Source organism: Nannospalax galili, unplaced genomic scaffold (assembly GCF_000622305.1).
Source record: "Nannospalax galili isolate Female #2095 unplaced genomic scaffold, S.galili_v1.0 scaffold144, whole genome shotgun sequence".
Taxonomy (NCBI): Eukaryota; Metazoa; Chordata; class Mammalia; order Rodentia; family Spalacidae; genus Nannospalax; species Nannospalax galili.
This window is the reverse complement of record NW_008353267.1, coordinates 2,897,121-2,918,370: the sequence shown is the minus strand read 5'-3', so window position 1 is coordinate 2,918,370 and position 21,250 is coordinate 2,897,121. Positions and strand designations below refer to the sequence as shown.

The 21,250-nt window shown below is 43.4% G+C and overlaps 1 protein-coding gene across 1 annotated transcript in view; it reads left to right on the top strand.

Moving 5' to 3' along the window:
• Prkch (protein kinase C eta) overlaps positions 1 to 21,250 on the top strand; it is a 231,036-nt gene that overhangs the window by 146,115 nt on the left and 63,671 nt on the right. Inside the window, exon 10 of the mRNA XM_008850507.3 lies at positions 12,025 to 12,179. Coding sequence (XP_008848729.1) covers positions 12,025 to 12,179 — 155 coding nt within the window. The remainder of the gene's footprint in view (positions 1 to 12,024; positions 12,180 to 21,250) is intronic.

Below are 21,250 nucleotides of genomic sequence, written 5' to 3'. Positions count from 1 at the left end.
ATAAAACAATAACAAGCAATCAGAGAAAGAGTACACGGAAACACTCCACTTCACAATAGCTGAAAAAAAAAAAAAAAAAAAAAAGAATCTCAGCCTTAGTAAAGCTTTCCAGCCAGCAGCAGCTCAATGGAGGCAGCAGTTTCAGCCCTCTCTGAGTGGCTGCATCCTCTACAACCCTTTTCCCCAAGTCCCAAGTCATACATGGCAGTGGCTTGTCTCTGTGTTAAACTTACAATGAGGACAGTGGAATTTCCTGTCATTTGCGGTCTAATCTTGGGGAAACCGATTCTCTAGAATGGACCTCCCTCCTCCCCTGAGGGCCAGCCGTGGTCTTGACTCTACATGTGGCCCTGGGCACCCAGGCCTTGATATTTATCTGTTCCACTCCCAGGCACCATGAGATTTCCCACCATTTTTCTGTTTCTGTTCTACAGCCCCAGTATACCTTCCCTTATACCCCACAGAAAATGTGAATCACTTAATTGAACTTATAGAGATTTGAAAAAAAAACAAAAAACATTAGGCAAAGAGTTGGGGAAGTTGTGGGGAGTGAAGGGTGAATATATTAAAAATACATTTTATCCATGTATAAAATTCTCAAAGAATTAGTAAAAATATTACATTATTTTTAAAAGGTGGGGAAAGGCTTATATGTAGAAGGCCCCTCTGGCTGCTGTCTGGATAAGAAGCAGCAGCTGAGTGGGTGAAGAGCTTGAGCCAGTGACCTTTGACCTCCTGGCCCAAGGCGTGATCTCAGGAATGTACTGACAGCATCTTGGAGAGGCTGCAGTGTTAGCCTGGAGACAGTGGGGTGTAAAGGATCTCTGTTGAGGGGCTCAGCAGTTAAGAGCACTGACTGCCCTTGTAGGGGACCCAGGTTTGATTCCCAGCACCCACATGACAGCTATGAACTGTTCTTAACTCCAATTCCGGGGGAATCTGAAGCCCTCTTCTGACCTCCATGGCATTGCATGACACAGATACACTCAGATACATGCAGGCACACACTCATACACATAAAATAAAAATAATAAATAAAAATATTTTTTAAAAAGGAACTCTGTTGAGGGGACCCAGGGAAACAGCTCAGATGGGAGGCTGAGACTCCATGGCCCTCTTGATCGGCTAGAAACTGTAATGTGAACTCTTTTACTCAGTGTTTCTAGAGTGAGAAAAGAGGAGGGCTGCAGAGGAAGTCCAAGCAAGGACAGAGAAGGCGGAAGGCAGGCAGAAAGAAGAATCCAGAAACTCTTTCACTAGAGGAGAATTGAATGCTGGAAAAAGTCAGGTCACCAAAGAACTTGGAGCCGTGTCTTAGATCTGACAGGTGACTGGTGTCTCCACCTTCATTTTGCAGCTATGCAGGGCAAATCCCAGCTCTGTTTAACTAGCTGAAGCTTCCCTGCCATGTTAGCCCAGTGCCCCCTCCCCTAATAGACCTTCTAATCTTTTTCTAGTAATGGCCCCTCATTGTATAAGCACTCAGTTACTTTTGTCGTCACTGTGACAAAGTATCTGACAAAAGCAACTTAAGGAAGGAAAGGTTTATTTTGGTTCATGGTTCAAGGGTACCGTCCTCTGTGAAGGGAAGTCACAGCAGCAAGAACTTGAAGCAGCTGGTCACATTACATGCACCATCAGGGGACACAGAGATAAATGTTGGCACTCAGCCTGAGACCCCAACCCACAGGATGGTGCTGTCCACATTAGGGTGACTCCTCCTACCTCAGTTAACTGAATGTAGAAATTTGCTCCTGGCCATGCCCAGAGGTGTGTCTCCTAGGTGATTTGAGAGCCTGTCAAGTTGACATTATTAACCGGCAGCGCCTCTGTGACTCTAGTCTCTCTCCCTTTCTTCCTCAGGGGACAGTGGAGGTCAGTGTCTAGCCAAGGTTACAAAATGGTTTGGGAAAAGACTGGGGGTGAGATATTTGAATTGGATAGACATCATTCCCCAGCCGGACAAGAGCTTGTTGTGGCTACAGCGAACCAAACTCCATGCAGCATGTGGAATGCACATTGCACATGGGAACTTCACTAAGAGCATCACACTGTGGAACAGGGAGAAGGGTCAGTTTCCAGTGTGTCCCCAGGCACCATCTTGAGGCAGATGTGGAATATCCAAAACTGGATTTTCTACTTTTTAAAACTAGGTAAAATTGTCTAACCCAGAATTTCTTCCCAAGAGATCAGAGAGATAGACTCTTAACTTTTTTTCAGTTACAAAATTTAGACATATCTGTCACAAAAACTAAATAAATGAAATGCTATTTTTACTATATAGCCCTGTACAAAGTCTGTACTATAGATACCTATAGTGGACCCATTTCTGTTTCTCTTTATAAAGAAAATTGTGCTGCATGAAATACTGACTTCAAAAATTCTATTGTATATATTTTTGTTAAGTGACTAAGCTTTTCTGAAAAGTAAATCACTGAAAATATCTTGTGAATCTACGTTTTAGGATAGTTCAGATGGGAAGATTTTTTTCATCATAAGACTATTCAGGTGCCTCTTTCTACCAACAGGGGGTATGCCAAAGGTTAGTGATGACTAAATGATTAGTTAGCTAATGAACATTAAAGTATTGTGTCTAGTCAGTAGTCACCTGCCTTCAGAGATGGCTGCTTTTCCAGGTTAATGGTAGGTATTATCATGGTACTAGAGATTCTGCTACTAATGCCATTATCTTAATTAGCAGTCTAGCTGATTGTAGGAATTTATACAGATGACATTGGGAGTAGTATGCAGCGGTTAAAAATATTGTCTGAATGACTAATGATATCAGAAAATATTATGTACTTATAGTGAAATGAGAAGGATATGGTTTCCATTTCCCCCATTCTCGTTTCTTTAAAAATATTGTAGGGTGTTAGGTATAATTAGGACCTAGGGGAAAATTAAATCTAGGTTAAATTACCTTGTAAATTTCTTATCTGCCCTTAACTTCGGGAGTTAAAAGCATACATAGTTTGGTTCTCTTTGCATTTAGGCTTCTATCTCAGGCTGTCAGGATTGTGGTGATTTGTTTCTTTATTTTTCCCCCCTCAATTTTATTTTGTAATTGGGTGGAACTATATAATCAGTTTAATAAACTTATGCAGATTATATAGAAAAGTTAAAGCTTTATAAAGTGACGGGAAGTGGCTTGAGAAGCCTGGTGTTTCTCTGACATAACTTTTCCACAGACTTCTATTGTTTGTGAAAAGCGCTTGCTATATAGCTCAGGCTAGCCCAGAACTCCAGGTCTTCCTACTGCAGCCTCCTGAGTGCTGGCATACACTGCCATGCCCAGCACCACAGCCTCTCCCAGACGTTCATTGGTGATTGGCTAAAACTAATTTGGGTGGTTTATTCCAGTTTTCCTGAAGTTTTAGTTTAAATTTGGTAAATAAACATCATCTCCTACAGTGTTAGCTCCCGAAGCATTTCTTAAACCCCCACCGCAATCCAAGCACTATGCTTGGTGCTTTTAAAGACATACCACTTAGCCTCAGAGCTCTGCTTTGAAAGGTTTCAGGGCCTCCATGGAAAATAAGACTGAGTGCAGAGATGACTGGGAAATGCATGGAGACCAGGGTCTCCAAAGGAGGCTCCCACCAGAAGGGAAGACACGGCTGGAACTGTCTGTGCCCCCAGTCCTACATTTATCGCTTCTTTAGTCATTAAGGAAATCCTGGTTTGTGTGTTTCACAGCATTTAAACCGCTGGATTGCTTCCCTAGTCTGGTATACACGACAGTAAGTCTTCTCAGGATTCATTATGAGAGATGACTGTCACATATCCTGACTACCAAGAACACACTGGCCTTTGAACAGGATTGTGAATCCTTCCAGATTTAAAGTCCAAGGTCCTAAGACTTTGTTATATTGGAGTATCTCACCCTCCCAAAGCCAAGTGTCTGCACAGATAGGATGTACCTTGCCATGGACTAGACAGAAGGTTGCTAGGTGATTGAATTAACTTCTGGTATCTTACAGGGTGTGCAGGATGATAAAACAAAATGAAGCCGTTAGACTCGTCTCATTGTTTTCTGTGAAGCCTTTGCAATTATTCTTAATGTGGTTAGATTCAAGTGGTTTCCAGTTTGAACATGGTGCAATCAGGTTTCTTCACAAGGGTACTTTTCCACTGTGACCTCTTTGACGTCAGTAACTATTTCCTGTTGATGTGAACTCCCTATTTACCCAGCCGATGACTTTGTCAGAGAAAAATAATGAAACAGTAGCTCTTAGAAGAAATTCAGCACAGTGCTGTCTGTTCCTGAAGATTCTCTTCTTGCTTACAGCTTTTAATAGCACTCTGAAGCTTTTGATATGGGATTCTTATTGATACAGAAATATTCCCCAGCAACTCTTAGCATTTGACAAGCATAGATATGACTTCCAGTTCAACAATGCCTTAAAGCACTAACTAAATTATTCATAACTATAAATATAATTGCTATTCTTTGAATTTTCTCCAAAGGTAATATCCTTTCTCACTGTGGTCCAGAGCAGGGACTGTTTCTTACTCAAAACATTTCATTCCCCAAACAACATATCTTCAAGTGGAATTTACATTTGTAAATCATAAGCATTTTGAAGTCTAGTTTTAAATGGAGAAAAGACTTTCTCAATCCCATTATAAGAGTGAGCCAGCTCTACAGAAAGGATAAATTAACTACTGTGTAAAGTCTTACAATGGCAGTCCACAGTGCAGCACATTCATTTTGCAATAATAATTTTTTTTTTTGGTCTTTTTGAGATGGGGTCTCCCTGTAGCACCAACTGGTCTGGAACTCACTATGGATACCAGGCTGGCCTTGAACTCACAGAGATCCCCCTGTCTCTGCCTCCTGAGTGCTGGGATTAAAGGTGTGCGCCACCACGCCCAGCTACAATAATAATGTTTTAAAGTCCATAAAGTTGAGAATCTGAATCATCATTCAATGTTAGAAAATTAGAAAACTTGATGGAACTGAGACCTTGATTGATACATTTTTGGTTATCAACCTAGCTTTGTGACTCCTTACTTAGCCAGCACTTCCAGAAAGAAGAGCGAAGGCCTTTACCATGTGACATTGGGCAATGTTTCTGTGTCCCAACCGTTGGAATTGGAGTCTTTCCATCTCCTTGGACCCACCAGACTGTGTGTGTGTGTGTGTGTGTGTGTGTGTGTGTGTGTGTGTGTATGGGTGGGTGGTGTGTGTGGCATGTTGAGGCAAGGTCTCAAATAGTCCAGGCTGGGCTTGAAATAGCTCTGTAGTTTGATGTTAGCCTTGAACTCCTGATCCTCTTGCCTCCACTTCCCAAGAGCTAAGGTTTTAGGTATGAGTTATCATGCCAGACCAAGATGCTCTAGATTCTTGACCTATACTCAGGGTCAGGGAGCCATTGCAGCTGCTGTTATTATTTTGTGTGTGTGTGTGTGTGTGTGTGTGTGTGTGTGTGTGTGTGTGCGCGCGCGCACCTATGCCTATCTGAAAAAGTGCATTGTCTCTACATGTACTGCATGCAATGGATTGCTTCAGGGTAGGTTGTCGTTCCAGCCAAGGGGCCATGGTGGCTGAAGCTGTAGTGGAGATGATTATGGTGGGGTGATAGTGATGATGGTAGTTGCTGAAATGTTTTGAGCACTTACTAGTGAACCAAATACTAGTCAAACCTCTTGGCTTAACCCATTTAGTCTATGTAAACATTGAGTTCAGTCATCTTGTCATCCCCATTTTATGATGTGAGTTTCGGGAGGGAGAGAGAGAGAGAGAGAGGGAGGAGAGAGGGAGAGAGGGAGGGGGAGGGGAAGAGAGGGAGGGAGACAGAATAGAGAGAATAAAGTACATCAGGAGCTGCTCCTGCCTGCTAAGCATCCTGGGTCTACATCAGGTGTCACCACTGGGTAGTGCTATTGATAGTGAGACCAGGGACTTTGGTACTGGTCATAGGGTCCCCTAGATTTAGCTTTAACATCTACCAGTGCATTCTTTTTGTTGGGATTCTTTTCTGAAAGAGTCTATACTGTTATACTGTGTGAGACTCTTTACTTCTATTTATCCCACCCATGATCACTGTTGCTTATAAGCATTATTAGCCCAGATTTTAAACCAGGAAGTTTCTTGCTCCTTAAAAATTGCTATGTATTTTACTATTCCTGGTAGAAATAGAAAACTTATCCAAGGCTATACAAAAAAGGAACTAAAAGTAAAGATTCACACATACAATGGCATCTTGTGGTGCCCAAGACTAGATATTGGCTAGGCCTCTTGGGGGATCTAACTGGAGCATCACAAGTAACCTGGTGGTTTCTTTCTTATCTCACTTTCCCGATCTCATTTCTGACCCACCCTATGTTTTCTGATTCCTTCTTTTCTTTGTATTCACACATCTATCTGTCCATTTCTTTATCCATCCATCCATCATTCATCCATCTGTCTGTCCATCCATCAGTCCATCCATCCACCATCCATATATCCATTAGTCCATCCATTCATCCATATCCATCCATCCATCTGTCCATCCATCCACCATCCACCACCCAACCATCAGTCCATCTATCCATCAGTCTACCCATCCATCCATCCATCTATCCATCCATCCATCCAACCATTCATTGATCCGTCGATCCATCAGTCTGTCCATCCATCAGTCTACCCGTCCATCCATCTATCGATTCATCCATTCATCCATCATCCATCAGTCCATCCATTCATTCATTATCCATCCATTCACCCATCCATCATCCATTCATCCATCAGCCCATCCATTCATCCATCCAACCATCCAGCCATCCATCCATTTATTGATCTATCAATCCATCAGTATCCATCCATCCATCCATCTATCCATCTATCCATCCATCCATTCATTGATCTATCGATCCATCAGTCTACCCATCCATCCATCCATCCATCCAACCATCCATCCATTCATCCCTCCATCCATCCATTCATCCATCTATCCACCCATCTGTTTGTCTGTCCAGGCTTCCACCATTCCCTTGTATTGTGGCTTTTCACACTGAACCACAGAGGTAACCTCAGATCCCTAAATCACATTTCCTCATTCTTACACGTAGCTCAGACTAAATTATACCTCTTTATCTCAGTTTGAATTTTCTGGAAAACAGACATGGAAAACTAGGCTTATTCCAATTAGTTTTACAGCAAAGTGCATCGGTTATCCATGTGGCCCTGGGGCAGTCTCTGAGAGGATGTTACCATCACTGGACAGAGAACTCCAAATGAGTCTGCCATAGTCTCTCCACGATCACCCTCCGTACATAGTAGCATCTCCTCTTGTGCAATCCTGGCAGAGCTTTTCCATAGACCCAGGCTTTCCCTCACCTACCTGTAGTTTTAACTCCCAAGAGCAGTTGTTAATGAGGAACTTTGAGAAGTGTCTCCTACTGACAGCCACTACCAACTGGTTCAGGGGATATTTTTATCTCTCTTTGTCTGGGGAGGCAACAGCTCTGATTGAAGAGCCATGGCACAGGCTGCAGTGGGTTAATGGAACCAGGGCAGGCGATGACAGGAATTCTATTATTACCAAGCACCAGCTCCTTGACCTCTGTTCTTATAACTAATACAGGGCGTGGGGACAAAGGGATTTCTGAGTTGCTTTTATTCCCCAAGTGTTTATCATCCCTTGTTAATGACTTCCATTTGTGGTTAATTGAATCAGAGACCAAAGAGGGACACAAGGGATAGACAAAGGGCTTGGCTTTGGAAATAAAGTTTAATCAGTCTCTTGGCCTTCAAGTCTGTTACCACACAGGTCAGGGCACATCTACCTTAGAGGAGCTGCAGGTGAAGTTCTGCACGTGCTTGGGCTTGGCTTATAGGAAATTGGACATCAGGCCTACTGGAGTGACTGTGCGTTTGGACTGAAACACAGAGTTCCCCCAGCCATCTCTGCCTAGGGCGTGATTAACAAAGTCCTCCCAGCCCTAGAAGTGACTCACAGCCACCTTAATCCACCACGCAGTCCCTCCTTAATGCAGGATTCCCCCAAAGCGCTTCATCTAAGTTGCTTCACAGTGAAGTGTGTTAGACACGGTTTAGTGTTTAGCAGGTAGTTGGTAATACAGCTTCTCAAGCAGCATTGATGCCAAGTGGAGTTGTAGACAAGAGGTTCTCTTCTGCCTCCTTTCAGAACCTCACTTAGAGATGTCTGCTGTGGAAAAGGTACTCACTAAATGTGCAAGGCTTCCTGTAGGAGTAAGAGACAAAAGAGTGAGATTTTACTGGAGTGATTTGGTTTACTCCTGATGTTTTATTATACATGGCATGTCCCAATGCTTACTGGAGTCTTTTCAAGGTGCATCCCTTAGCTGCCATCTGTTTACCCCAGGCACTGGGCTTAAAATTCTAGTGGAATCCAGTAGGTGAGTGATCATATTTATTAATGGAAGTCAGAACCCTGCAGTTCTCACTTGTGGATGACCTAGGATGGTGTCGAGAAAAGTTCCCATAACTGGCCTTTTGCTTCTTTCAGTGCTTGGGTATGAGACCAGGAGTCTGAGTCCAGAGAGCTCCATGCGTCTCAGCTTCGGCACTTGGCAACTTGTGGCCCTTTGCAGTCCCTGTGTTCTACCTGGGACAAGGGCTCCTTCCTTCATCCCTCCACCCTTCTCTAGCCTGACCCCTGTGGCCTCATCTTCCAAGATGGAGAGTCAGCTCTTCTCAGACTCTTTCCCTAAATTCTACCCTAGCCTCCAGCCTGCTCTCTGCTTCCCTGGGACCACCTTGGACCCCTCCCCTGCCTCCACCATCCTTCCCGGTATGCTTTGTCTGCATGTCTGTGAGCAGATGTAGGGCCTCATCTGCTGCAGGATGCACGGGCCTTGTTCAGGGCCTGGGATTCTGTGTGTGCTCAGTAAAGAGTTGTTCTTGCTGAGGCCCTTAAAGGAAGCACAGAAGGTCTCAGAAAGCTGCAGTTAGGTGAAATCTGTGTACTAGTATTCAGGTCGTTGCAACCCTTGAGACACAGCTCACAGCCAGTTGACTCTCATTTTAAATGCCATTCCAGTGAGCCTGATGCGGCAGCAACACCTCTGGGAAAAAGGGTGGTCACTGATGACCTGGATAATGGGTAGAGGGATGTGATGTCTCTGGAGCCACCTGTAAGACAGCTTTCAATCTACATGTTTCACAGTATCTTATCTTCCATCTTTCAAATCACAGTAAGGAAAACATGGAAGAAACACCTTGCTTCCATTGATAAGAGTAATCTGTACTCTTCATAGAAATTTGAGAGATCCGTAAAAAGAGATGTCATTCCAGATCCCCAAACGGAAAGTTGACTTCTGTCATTACACGGGACTTTTTTGTCCTTACATGCATATGTGTATCTGGCTATAACTGAAGTCATTCTGCATTTCCACATTCTTTTCTGAGCTAAAAATATCTTCATCAGTCACCAGGCAGTAGCATCGTCACCTTCTGTGGATTTTTCCCTTGTCACAGGGGCCTGGTGACATGCTTAATATGGTTTTATTTCTGGTGATGTCTTGTCTCTCACCCCACACCTACCCCACACAGTAATTAACGATAAGTAGATCTAGTTTTGTGAACACTGGAAGGTTTTGTCATTTGTTTCCTTCCCTCCGATGATAATCTTGGAGAAACTGTACTGGAATCTTCCCTCTCCCATCCCCCTCAGCAGACATTTTAAAAGAGGGTGAAAATGAATTTAGTTCACTAAAGGGTTTCCTTACAGTAAAAAATAAAACACTTAGCTGGTTGATGAACATATTTTTATTTCTATGCCTTGCCCGTGCCTTGTGACAAGGTCTTTGATAGACTGGACATGGCTTCATTTAACGCTAGTTACGTCCCTGGCTTGCTTCTCGTTCCTGCCTGTTTCAAGAGCCCATTGCAGCCCCAGGGCTGTTCTGTGAGTCACTTGAGACCTGCCCTCAGGATTGTGGGTGGAGCCAAGATGGAGGAAACTAAGCAAGACCAGAGGGCAGTGTTTCCAGCCCTCACATCTGAAGTGTAGCCCAGAGTCTGACTTTTTAGACTGTGGATCTGAAGATCTTGTGTGCATTCAAACTGGACAGAAGCTTGTCCTTCTGATACTCTGATCTTTCGGTGCCTTTTGCCTTGTGTGCATAAACTGGGAAAGGAAGAAAGTCCCTGTAGAATACCCTTATTCTTTTGATGCCTGCTGCCTTAGAAACTCTTACCAACGACACTGACTTACTGCAGCCTCAGAATGGCTACTCACCCACTGACCCACTTCCAGTAATCAGATGTTCAGGGTGATTGGAAATCTAATGACTGCTAGCCACATCCATAAAGAAGGAGAACAGGCTGGTTCACATACAGTGCAAGGCTGACCTACTTGCTCAGGGCCCTGCGGCTACCCCTCCAGAGGAGCCCTGTGTTAATGTAACAACTTCCTGTGCAGGTGTGCTTTGGGAGTTGTCTCCAGGAGTGCCTACCCTCTGATCAGAATATTCGCTAACATGTCCCGCCTGCCCATGTGAGTCCTACCCCTGGAGAAAACACAGGACAGCCATGACTCATCTGAGTAACCCAATTCTGCCTCTCCTTCTGTCATTCACACTCAGATGAGGGCCCCTAGCTTAGTCACAGGGCTTACTATATTTGTATAGTGTTCCCTTGGGCTTCAGTTGGGCCACCTGAAGAGTTGCGTTAGTGGTGGTATTTTTGATTTTTGTGAATCTTGCCATTTTGCCTTTGTTCTTAAATTCATGATTCTTGCTAATAGAGGCAGATATAGATAATATATACAGGTGATTTTTCCTCTTCTAATTAAGGTTTTACTTAAGATAGGGACTAGGAGGTCCTGATAGAGATCTGCTTGTTTGAGGCAGTGAGCAATAGGAGGTGAGCCAGAACCGGAAGACTCCCTACCATTGTTCTGCTGAGATGCTCTGAGCAAATTGATGGCATTGAAAACTCCGAGTAACAGTGGATTGCTGCGTGTATGCATTGTGTGGTAAAACCAGTTTCCTACATGGTGACCTCCTATACCCCCACTCCTCAAGAGGATCACTGTCCTGAAGGGAGAGTAGTCACCACAGGTCTAGGCTCACAGGTCACTTGAGGCACCTCTCCCAACCCTCACTTAGGTGCTCAGATGTCCCTGGTTTCTCTCCCTCTTCTTCCAGTGTTTACCAGAATGTAAAGATTTGCTGTTTATGTTTTTTGGTTTTAAGTACTCTATGTTTCTTGCACCAAGTATTTTAGGGGTGGAACTCTATCTTTTAAGTCTTCTCCATTGGGTTCCCAACACCCCAGTCAGTAGAGGAAGTGAGGAAATCCATTGATGTTAGAAGTTCATGGATCAAAGCCTTTTACCCTGTGAATCTTTGAGCCATTGGTTGTTAGCTGAACACAAACCACTCACTCGCATTATGCAGACCTACTGTCCACAACGCCTTAATGCACCACCTGTGTAGTCCCTGGGCTACTGCACAGGGACATTTTAGGAGACCATTTTCCTTGTCTGGTGAGCATCTCTGAGGTAAGAGGGCCTCCCATGTGTTTTATACTCACTTCTGACCCATGGTCTTCTGATGGACTGGAGGCTTTCCGACACAGAGGCTACTCAGAGATTGCCATTGGACAGCCATTGGCTGATGTCGTTAAAGAGATTTACCTTTTCTTTGTCTTCCACTCAGTTGTGAGGAATGAAACACCCACTCAGCACCCAGTACTTTATGATGAGCTCTGCATGCTCCATTGAAGGCATCTGCCAAAGGACTTAAAGTGTTCTCTTCCCTTACCCAGCCTTTGGGGTTCAAGACCAAAACTAGAACCAAAGTCTCCAAAGCCTTCCCTGTTGGTGATATAGAAAATCAAGGCTGTGTATTATCCAAAGGGGATCCTGGTGTCACTCTTCCCTGAGGAATCCAAGGGTCCCACCCCCCAGGTTCCTCCTCTGCTCTCTGACCTGCCACTGTCTGTATGTTTCATGGACTGTCTCTGCTGAAGAGGTCTTCAGCCTCGCTGCACACCCAGGCATCACAGTACGATGAACTCGGCTAATTGCTTCATCCTGTGTTTGCATCTAGGATCGCCTGTTTTTTGTGATGGAGTTTGTGAATGGAGGAGACTTGATGTTCCACATTCAGAAATCCCGTCGTTTTGAGGAAACCCGAGCTCGTTTCTATGCCGCAGAGATCATTTCTGCACTCATGTTCCTGCATGAGAAAGGCGTCATCTACCGGTGAGTTTGGGTGGGCTCCTCCTAGCCTCACTGACCCCCTGCTCATCTCGAGGGTTGATTAGCTTTCCTTTCTCATGATAATCAGCTGAAATCCTTGATAGTGAAATTCACAGAAGGCCTAAGTATTCATTAGAATAAGTGAACTAACATAGAGATGAATTCTGCCTCCAAACTAAAACCCAGCCTGTCTGGATTCAGAAGAGGGTATTATTGGTGGATTGGTTCAACCAGCATTTGCTGAGGGCTTGTGGCCCCCAAGCCCTGTGAGATGCACATGTTGCTCCTCTTCTTTTTCCATTTTAACATTTGAATTGAATTGGTTAATATGAATCTGTTCTCTTCTAAGAATCTGCACCTAAGCTGAGCCCTGTGGCTGGCTGTTGCTCTGACTGTTGGTAAAGGCAATTGGTTCGATGAGGTGGGTTTGCCAATCTGCAGCTAAGCCTATCAAACGGGCAGGTGTCCTGCTTGGTGTTATTTGTCATTTGTAGCCTCCCCCCAATAGTGTTTGATTCCATTTTGCAACACAATCTTTTGATCATAATAGACAGTAACTCGAATGAGCTCAAAATCTGGTTGGCGTTCTCAATGGACAGCAAATGAAACAGTCTCCAGATGGTGGAGAATGTGAGAAACGGCACAGTGAGTTTCAGGGGGGGTTTCCTGTTGAAATTTCCTTTTTTTCCTGTTGTCAGAATCCCTCTACTCTAAATCACGACTTGGTTGCTGCATGTGATAGTTTGTTGTAATTGTCAACTTGACACAATCTAGAATCATTTGAGAAGGGAGGCTGAGGGCTTGTGTAGATTAGGGTGGCCATGGGCATGTCTATAGGGAATTGTTTTGATTATATTCATTAATGTGGGAAGATTCATCCTAGACATGGGGAGCACTGAGTTCCCTGAGTTTGAGTCCCAGTCTGTATTAAAAAGGAGAAAGTGGGCTGAACGTGAGTAAGCATGCGTGCATTCATGTCTCTCCACTCTCGACTGTGGATGTGATGTGACCGGCTGTTTTAAGTTCCTGCGGTCTCCAGTTCTCTGCTATGATGGACTGTGGCCTGGAATTGTGAGTTAGAAGCAACCCTTTCTCCCCTAAGTTGCTTTTTGTCGGAGTATTTTTATCATAGCAACATATATGAAACCAGGACAGCACAAGCACCTGCTTTTCTCTGGTGATGCAGTTCTTTTCTTTGGAACATTCCTGATTGAAATGTGCTGTTTGTAAGTCATCCATCTCTACTCTGTTACCCCAAAGAGACTTTTCCACATGTACTTTTTAGAATAATGGCTTCCCTACTTGATAAGAATTTCGGTTGTAGATCAAAATAATATCAGCCACAACAACTATATTGCACACTTGTTTCAGGATCAACACTTTACCTATATTTGTCCTTTATTCCTCCTTAACATTATTATCATTAGCATTGTTTAGATGAACAATTGAGTTTTAGAAAGATGTAATAACCAGACTGCTAGCAAGTAGTGAATCAAGAATTCAAACCATGTCTTTGACCACTGGTCTACCTGATTGTTCAGGAGAGACTTAGAGATTGAAGATACCATTAGAGGACTGCTTTCATAGTCCACTCTCAGTTTCAGGATAACTTTCCTCTTGAAAATAAGGGGTAAGCCAGGTGTGGTGGCACATGCCTTTAATCCCAGCACTCAGAAGGCAGAAGAAGGCTGATCTCTGTGAGTTTGAGGCCAGCCTGGTCTACATAGTAAGTTCTAGGCCTACTGGGGCTACGGGGAGACCTTGTCTTCAAATAATAATGATCATCATCATAATCATCATCATCATCACTGGGTAAAAGGGGTAAGGCTTAAACTCAGGTGGCTTGACTCCTCAGGGCCTTTCCTTACACAGCACATTGCATTGATGACCAGCAAGCTTGCTTTCCCAGGTTTAATGTCACTACTTCTGTGTCCACTTGATTCATCTATCTTGTAATACAGAGCATGGGCACCGTAGCTGATGTTGGTTCTGATGAGGCAGTAGCCACATCTGTTTTCTTTCCATTTCTGGCTCAGTTCTAAGAACTGATTTTGGATCTTTATGTTCATGCACTGACATGGCTGACTTTGAAGAGAGCACATTTAATTAGGATAGACTTCAGTGCTATTTTTGTCCTTTGGATTTGTTTCACTGGATAATTTAATTCCACCAGACTACTGGCTAGGACCAGTGTCTTCAGGGTGAGGCTCTAAAGTCCTTGGAATTCACACACAGTTAAGGGCGTATTTGGGTACAGAGGGTGTGAATTTGATATAGGAATCTAGTGAAAAGTTGGGAACATGAGACAGCTCCATTTATCAGACATGTCCTAAGATGGCCTTTATCAGAAGTAGAAGAATCTCTCCAGAAGATTCCTCTGAACTATCTAAATAGTTATTGGAGCTTATTTGTTTGTTTTGTTTTATTTTGAAGGCTTTTCTTCCTGGGCATGTATAGCTTAGTTTCCAGAAAATTATAAAGATGGTCGTGCAAGTCATTGTGAAGTAGGACCTTAGAAGGTGCCTTCTACTCCCTCCTGCAAGAATTTCTCTGTTTTCACTGACTGTACCTGTAGGGAGAAGAGAAGGCAGGCCACACTTCCATGCTTTTCAGCTTAAACTCACTCTGACTCTCCAAAGCCCAGGTCCTGGGAAGTGCAGCTGCAAAAGGCTCTGCCCCATGCCTTTGGCTGCAAAGTCGAGAGCCTGCTGAAGTCCCAGAACAAAAGTAAGTGGGCGGCAGAGCAGGGAGCCATGGAGTCAGCTTTGCCAAAGGAAGAAGTACTGCCCAATCCTGTGCCCTGTGCTTACCAGGAATCCAGACAGTGCTCATGAATAATTTCAACCTGGCTTAGAACTTTTTCCAGAGTCAAGGCCTGCAGAAAAACTAGGGGGAAAAAATGAAAATGTATAGCATTACGGGCACCTTTTCCAGTCACGCTTTACAAACTGTGTTAAAGCAGAATTCGGCCAGCTCTGCCATTTCCACTCCCAAGCCCACCAGCACATGCTTGCTTTGGCAACTCTGACAAAGTGTGGAGTGTATCTTCAAAATATTGGGCGAGGAAGAGTTTATGGAACTTTAAATTCTGGTGTCTACTTGCCATGCTACACTTAAACACACAGGACGTCTCAATACTCACTTTCCCATGTGAGTCTGACAAGTCTGACTGCTTTGGGCATCCCACAGTGCTTGGCAAGGCTGTGTGTGTGGTGATCAGTGTTCACGCCCAAAGTGTGCCTGGCACGCTGTCTCTCTTCTTATACTATAAAGTATAGTATTAACCTTTGACCTTTACTGAAAATCACCTTGGATTTCAATACAGATTGAGAGAGAATCTGCCTCATTTGTCTTTTTTTTTTTTTTTTTAATTCTTGCAAAACCAGGCATCAATTGCAGGACAAACACTCTGTCATAGACTTATAATGCCAGCCCTTTCTTAAATTCAGAATTTGGGAAAATTCAGTATCCCTCCAATGAAAGTTCTGGTAAACTAGGCCCCAAATACAGTGGCTAGCACTGTGTGCAGTTTCCCATGTCTAACATCGCCTACCTCTTTTCTCAAAGCCAGAATCAGGGGCTGTGGGGGCCTAGCTGGTCCTGATATCTGTGTGATCTGAACTTAGCTGTGTGCATGTAGCATTGCTCAGTGAGCCCATGACGAGGTTGCGTCTGTGACCATTGCTTCCTTTGCTAGAGATTCACAAGGAATCTGCTTCCAAATCAATCCCGTGTTGGTTCTGTGGCAGATGTTTCTTGTGTGAATCATCACTCTCCGCAGTTCTCCCCTTCTGGAAAATGGGGGCAGCATCTCTGATCCCGCCGCCTAGGGCCTCCCTAACTCCTCAGCATTCTTACCGGCGTACTTGCAGACCCTCCAAATGTCTTTCATTTGCATCTAGAATGTTGTAATCTTACTTCACCTACATTAGAATTTAATACCATATTTGTGTTTTCCCTCTGCATGTAATAAGAAAAATCTTTCTAGATAAAGATAGCCAAATTCAGTAGCTCTAGTTTCCCTGTCATCAAATGACATCATTCTTTCGGCTCCTACAAGCAGGTTCACTCTTTTCACTCGCTTACTGCAAGACGGCTACTTGTCATTTGTTATCTTTGTAGTCCGTGTTTATTCGGAACCAGCCACAGGGATGTGCAGTACATGAGTAACTTTCACCTGAGGTTTTGTCACCAAGCCTTCCCCAGAACCTTTCAGTCACGTTCCCTCCTCCTCCTTTGTCATGCTTTGCTCTGCCTTTGGTGGCCTCATTCAGGGACTAATCTTCCACTGTCACCAGAAAGTGACTATTCCTTTTCCAAGGACATATGGAAAGCTCAGAGCTCCCCAGCTTATTGAACTTACTTGACACCCTGCGTGTATGACGTCTCCCCTTTCCCACAGGGACGCACTCACTTAGCCTTTTCCCTTCCACTGAACAGCCCTTGGAGACCACTTAGCAAGGGTTCAGTGACCATCAGCTGTCTGCCAAGGAAGGAACATGATGATGAACAAAAACAAAAATATTCCCTGGTGGAGAGTATAGACTAGTGCAGGAGAAAGACGTCAAGCGGTCACATAGAAATGGCAAGTGTGGCCAGTGCCATGAAGCAGAGAGATGCAGTTCTGTGGCTGAGAACTTCCCAAGGGCAATCTGGTCTGGTTGTGGGGAAATGGAAGATTTTCTAAAGGATGTGATATTTAGACTGACATCACTAATGAGGAGGGAAGAGAAGAGCATTCAGGGCAGAAAGAGCAGCAAATGATGCATATGCCCAGTAGCAGGAGGGAGAATGGGAAGCGTAGGGGCTTTTAAGGGACCTGTAGCTAGAGTCCATGAGGCATATTTTCCCACAGTAAGTACTCCATTATCCCAGAGTGTTCACAGTCATTTGATGACTTCAAAATTTTATTAGACACACCTCGTAAATAATTTATTTGAAAGTTAGGTAAGGCTGGTCCTGCTGCCAATCCCTGAGGAGCCATTCAGTCACCACGAGTTTCTTGCATCCAAGTATATGTGTTTATATTCAACAATGGTATTATTAAATTTTAGAAATAGAGTTCTCAGTGATTACCTAAGGCCAAGCTCTTTTTTTACACATGAGGAAATTCAGGTCTAAAATATCCAACCAGTAAATGGTCTCTCATAGTTGTTCTCTTAGGATGGTTCATCTGCAATTTGTAGTCTAACTCCAGAGAACTGAGAATAGAATTCATCTTCAACTTACTGCTGATGTGAAGAGTTAGCCAGGCATGCTGAGGCTTTTATCACAGTTTGTTCCATTTCACTGAGGAAGATCCAGTCAAGGTGAGAGCATACTGACTGATCCCTTGTTCTAGGCATTGTGTCAGCATGAGTGGATGTGCGCTCTGACTTTTGAGGCTCTTTCTGTGGCGTGAGAGGGATGGCCTGCAGACTACTAAAAGCAGGTGGATCCCCAAACTGGAGTGTGCCCCACTTACTGCTTTTATTGCAGTGACAGAATACCTGACAAAAGCAGCTTAGGGTGGAAATTTATTTGGGTTCATGGCTAGTTTCAGTCTGTCATGGTGGGGAAGGCATGGTGGGATTCATGGCAGCTTGGACTGAGGTGGTGGCAGCTTGCAGTGTGGCTTTTTCATATTTTGGTAAATCAGGAAGCAGAGCGCTCCAACCATCAAGACCCACACCCACTGACCCACTTCACTAGCTAAGCCACAGTCCCAAAGGTCTTACAACATCCCAAGATAATGGTACCAGCTGGAGACCAGGTGTTCCATTGAACACATGAGCCTGTGGGGGACATTTCACATTCACCTTCACATAATACCCAGGGTATTCTGGGAACACAGAGAATAGCTATTAAGGATAGGGCATTCCGGCAAACTTTCCAGAGGAGGTAATGTCTGACATGATGGTGGGCAGGCAGATAGGAATCTAAAACTAAGAAAAGGAATGGGCTGGAATTAAATATTCAGACATCATCAATATGCAGCTGTTATCTCAGATCATGACGTGGGTGGGAATAGTGGCCAATGAGAGAATCCCGAGGAACCAGCCCTAGGATTAAAAGTTTGATTGGCATACTGCATCACTTCCAGTAATGAAATGAAATCCCATGAAAAAGATATCGCAGAAGAGTAGAAAAAGTAGTAAAGCAGGTTTGAGAGGATACATATGCTCTTTCTACTTAGAGAATGCTGTGGGTGGTTTTCAGTAGACGGGAGCACTGGACCCTATCTTGGTTCTGGGTATGTGGGCAGGTCAATGGATGCTCCAAGTCTGTTTACCCAACTGTACAGTGGAGGTCCCACAGACCCAGTGTCCTGGTTGGATGTTGAGAAAGTTCAAATCAGAGGGAATACTAGAATACTTAATTGTTCTCGTATACTTTATATATTAAGTCAGAATAGCAACCCTCATGTGCCTCATCTGTACTTGGGCTTCCATGTAAACGAAAACCTTCATTATTTGGAACTAATTGACATATGTGCTAATGGTTCCACTGGCTAATGAAATCACACCACCAGTTTTGTTCTTTTTCCTACCAAATTGACCAGGCAATCTGTTTTTCATTATAGTTACAGACAACCTTGGATTTATTTGCTAAGCAATAAAAATGCAGCAAGTTGACCTTTTTGTATTAGCTGAACACCACCATTTGTCAAAAGCAATCGAACTGGACAGTTCAACAAATGCCCGTGAAATGCTTCCCCAACACAGCTTTCTGTCAAATTCCTGGGGAATAAAAGAAGGGGAAAGAAAAGCCCCGCCCTCAAGCTGGGCTGCTCGTTCATGCCTGTAGCAAATATTTGAATATTTGATGAGTGTCTACTGTGTTCCACACTCTTTCTTAAGCCCTGGGAAGATACAGGAAATAAAACAGACAGAAGGAGTTTAAATTCTAGCCCAAGTAGACAAACAAACATAAAAGTATGTCAAATGTTGGTATGATAAACTCTATGAAGAAAACACTCGTTAGTGGGAGGATAAAATCAAAAAAAGCTAGTTTTATATGGAGGATTAAGGAAAGCTTCTCTGATAAGGGACACTGGAGAAGAAGAACAAAGGTCTAAGGATGGAAGGAGGCACTATGGGAATGTCTGTTAGGGAGGGAGGGAGCAGGGTGTGGTCAGGAGGCACTGCCAGGGGGGAGGGTAAAGCAGCCTGCTGGCCATTGTAATTATAATGGTCAATGGCCTGAGCCCTCTTGATGTGATGCTGCACATGAATTCAGCATCTCTAGTGTGAAGACAAACTTCCCTGTATGGTGGTTTTTTTTTGGGTTTTTTTTGTTTGTTTGTTTTTGTTTTTTAATTCTGATCTCCAATGACTGCGATACAAGGTGGTATTATCCTTATTTTACAAATTAGAAATATTGAAGCTGTAGTAAGTAGAATTGGTTGTTGTTCGAAAGCATAGAGAATGTGATGAAACTCTACAAACAGCCTTACTGATACCTCCTGAGTGTGAGTGTCCTGGGCCTGCAGGTCTTGCAAGGAGACTTTCCTCACAGGACATACCTTCCCCCTCTTGTTTGTCAGCCTCACCTCTATGGATTCTCACTTTCTCAACTCAGCTGTCACCAGCTGAGTTTTCCTGGACTCCAAACACCCTCTAGGGTAGGTGTCTCCCCACCCCAGCCCCGTGTCCACAGTGTCCTGCCTGCCATACCGCCTTTGAGCCAGGCTCCATTCCAATGTCTCTGTACAAACCTCTCCATTTCTTTCTACACCATTACTTGATGGTGTGTGTGGTTTATACTGGACCCAAACCATAGTTTTCTCAGGATTCAAAGTGTGGGTGCGTGTGTGTGGGTATATGTGTGTGTGTGTGTGTGTGTTTGTATGTGTGTGTTAACAAATAAAAGCCTTCTGAGAATTTTCTCTCTTCCACTGAAAGGAATGTTTTGCATATCCAAGCAGTGGTTTTCAAAAAATGGCTTTAAGTTTTCAATAATATTAAAATTTGGGCTGGTCATTTTGATGATAATATAAATAATTCATTTATTATAAAAGCAGTTTTCCTTTGCATTTGTAATTCTGCAATGAAAGATATTTCGTAGGAAAATTCACCTGTCAGGTTGGTTTAAATGTTCTATAAGAAGGAGCCACACTCTTAAGCAATGGTCACCGCCGTGATTCTCCTGCACACTGCTCACATTGATGGCTTTGGTCCCCAGCAAGCAGGTCAAATATGTGTCCTTTTTGGCTTGAGGTAATGCTAATTTATCAGAATTACATTTGCACTGTCTGCTATATTCTGAGGACCTCATTAGTAATCTACTTCACTTTTTACATTTTCCTGCTAAAAGTGAAGCAAAATGTCAAGATATTTTCTAAGTTGGACATTGCTTTGTGTGTTCCATTAGCCTACCATGTGCACTTTACACGTGACCTGTAGAAAGCCTGGGGTTTCCCTTTTCTGCAGTTGTCTGTAAGTTGTTGAGTAATAGTAACTCCTGAAAGTTATCAAGGTGCTGTATCTTCAAATTAGGCTGCTGTTCTGCTGATGAATACATACAGCCTTCATTTAGGTTATATTTATTAGTGAGAGCAATTGTTTTCTACTGAGATTTGCTTTGGCTTGGTTTTATGAGATAGGTTGGGCTTCAAAGCCTAGCCTGCTGGAACTCACTACATGCCCAGGCTGGCTTTTAATTCATGATCCTTCTGCCTCAGCCTCCTGAGTACCATTAATACAGGCATGTACCCACCACTCCCAGCATTTTACTTTATTTTTAAAATGAGCTTTGGGCTGGAAAGATGGCTTAGTGGGCAGAACCCATGGGGGAGAAAACAGAACTAACTCGCAAAAGTTATTCTTTGACTTCTACACACCCACTGTGCTTTGTGCATGCCCCCAATATACACAATAATAATTTCTTAAATATGATGTTTTTATTTGTGAGTTTATTATAATAAAGTGGTTTAAAATATAAGCAAATACTTCTGAAGCAATAGTAATAATAAAAATAAATGAACTTTGTTCTCTGATTACAAAAGGTAGCCCAATATTGTTGAAATTTAATAGATAATAAGTAAAAATGAAATAGCTTACAATTCTATATAAATAGCCATTTTTCTCTGAAAT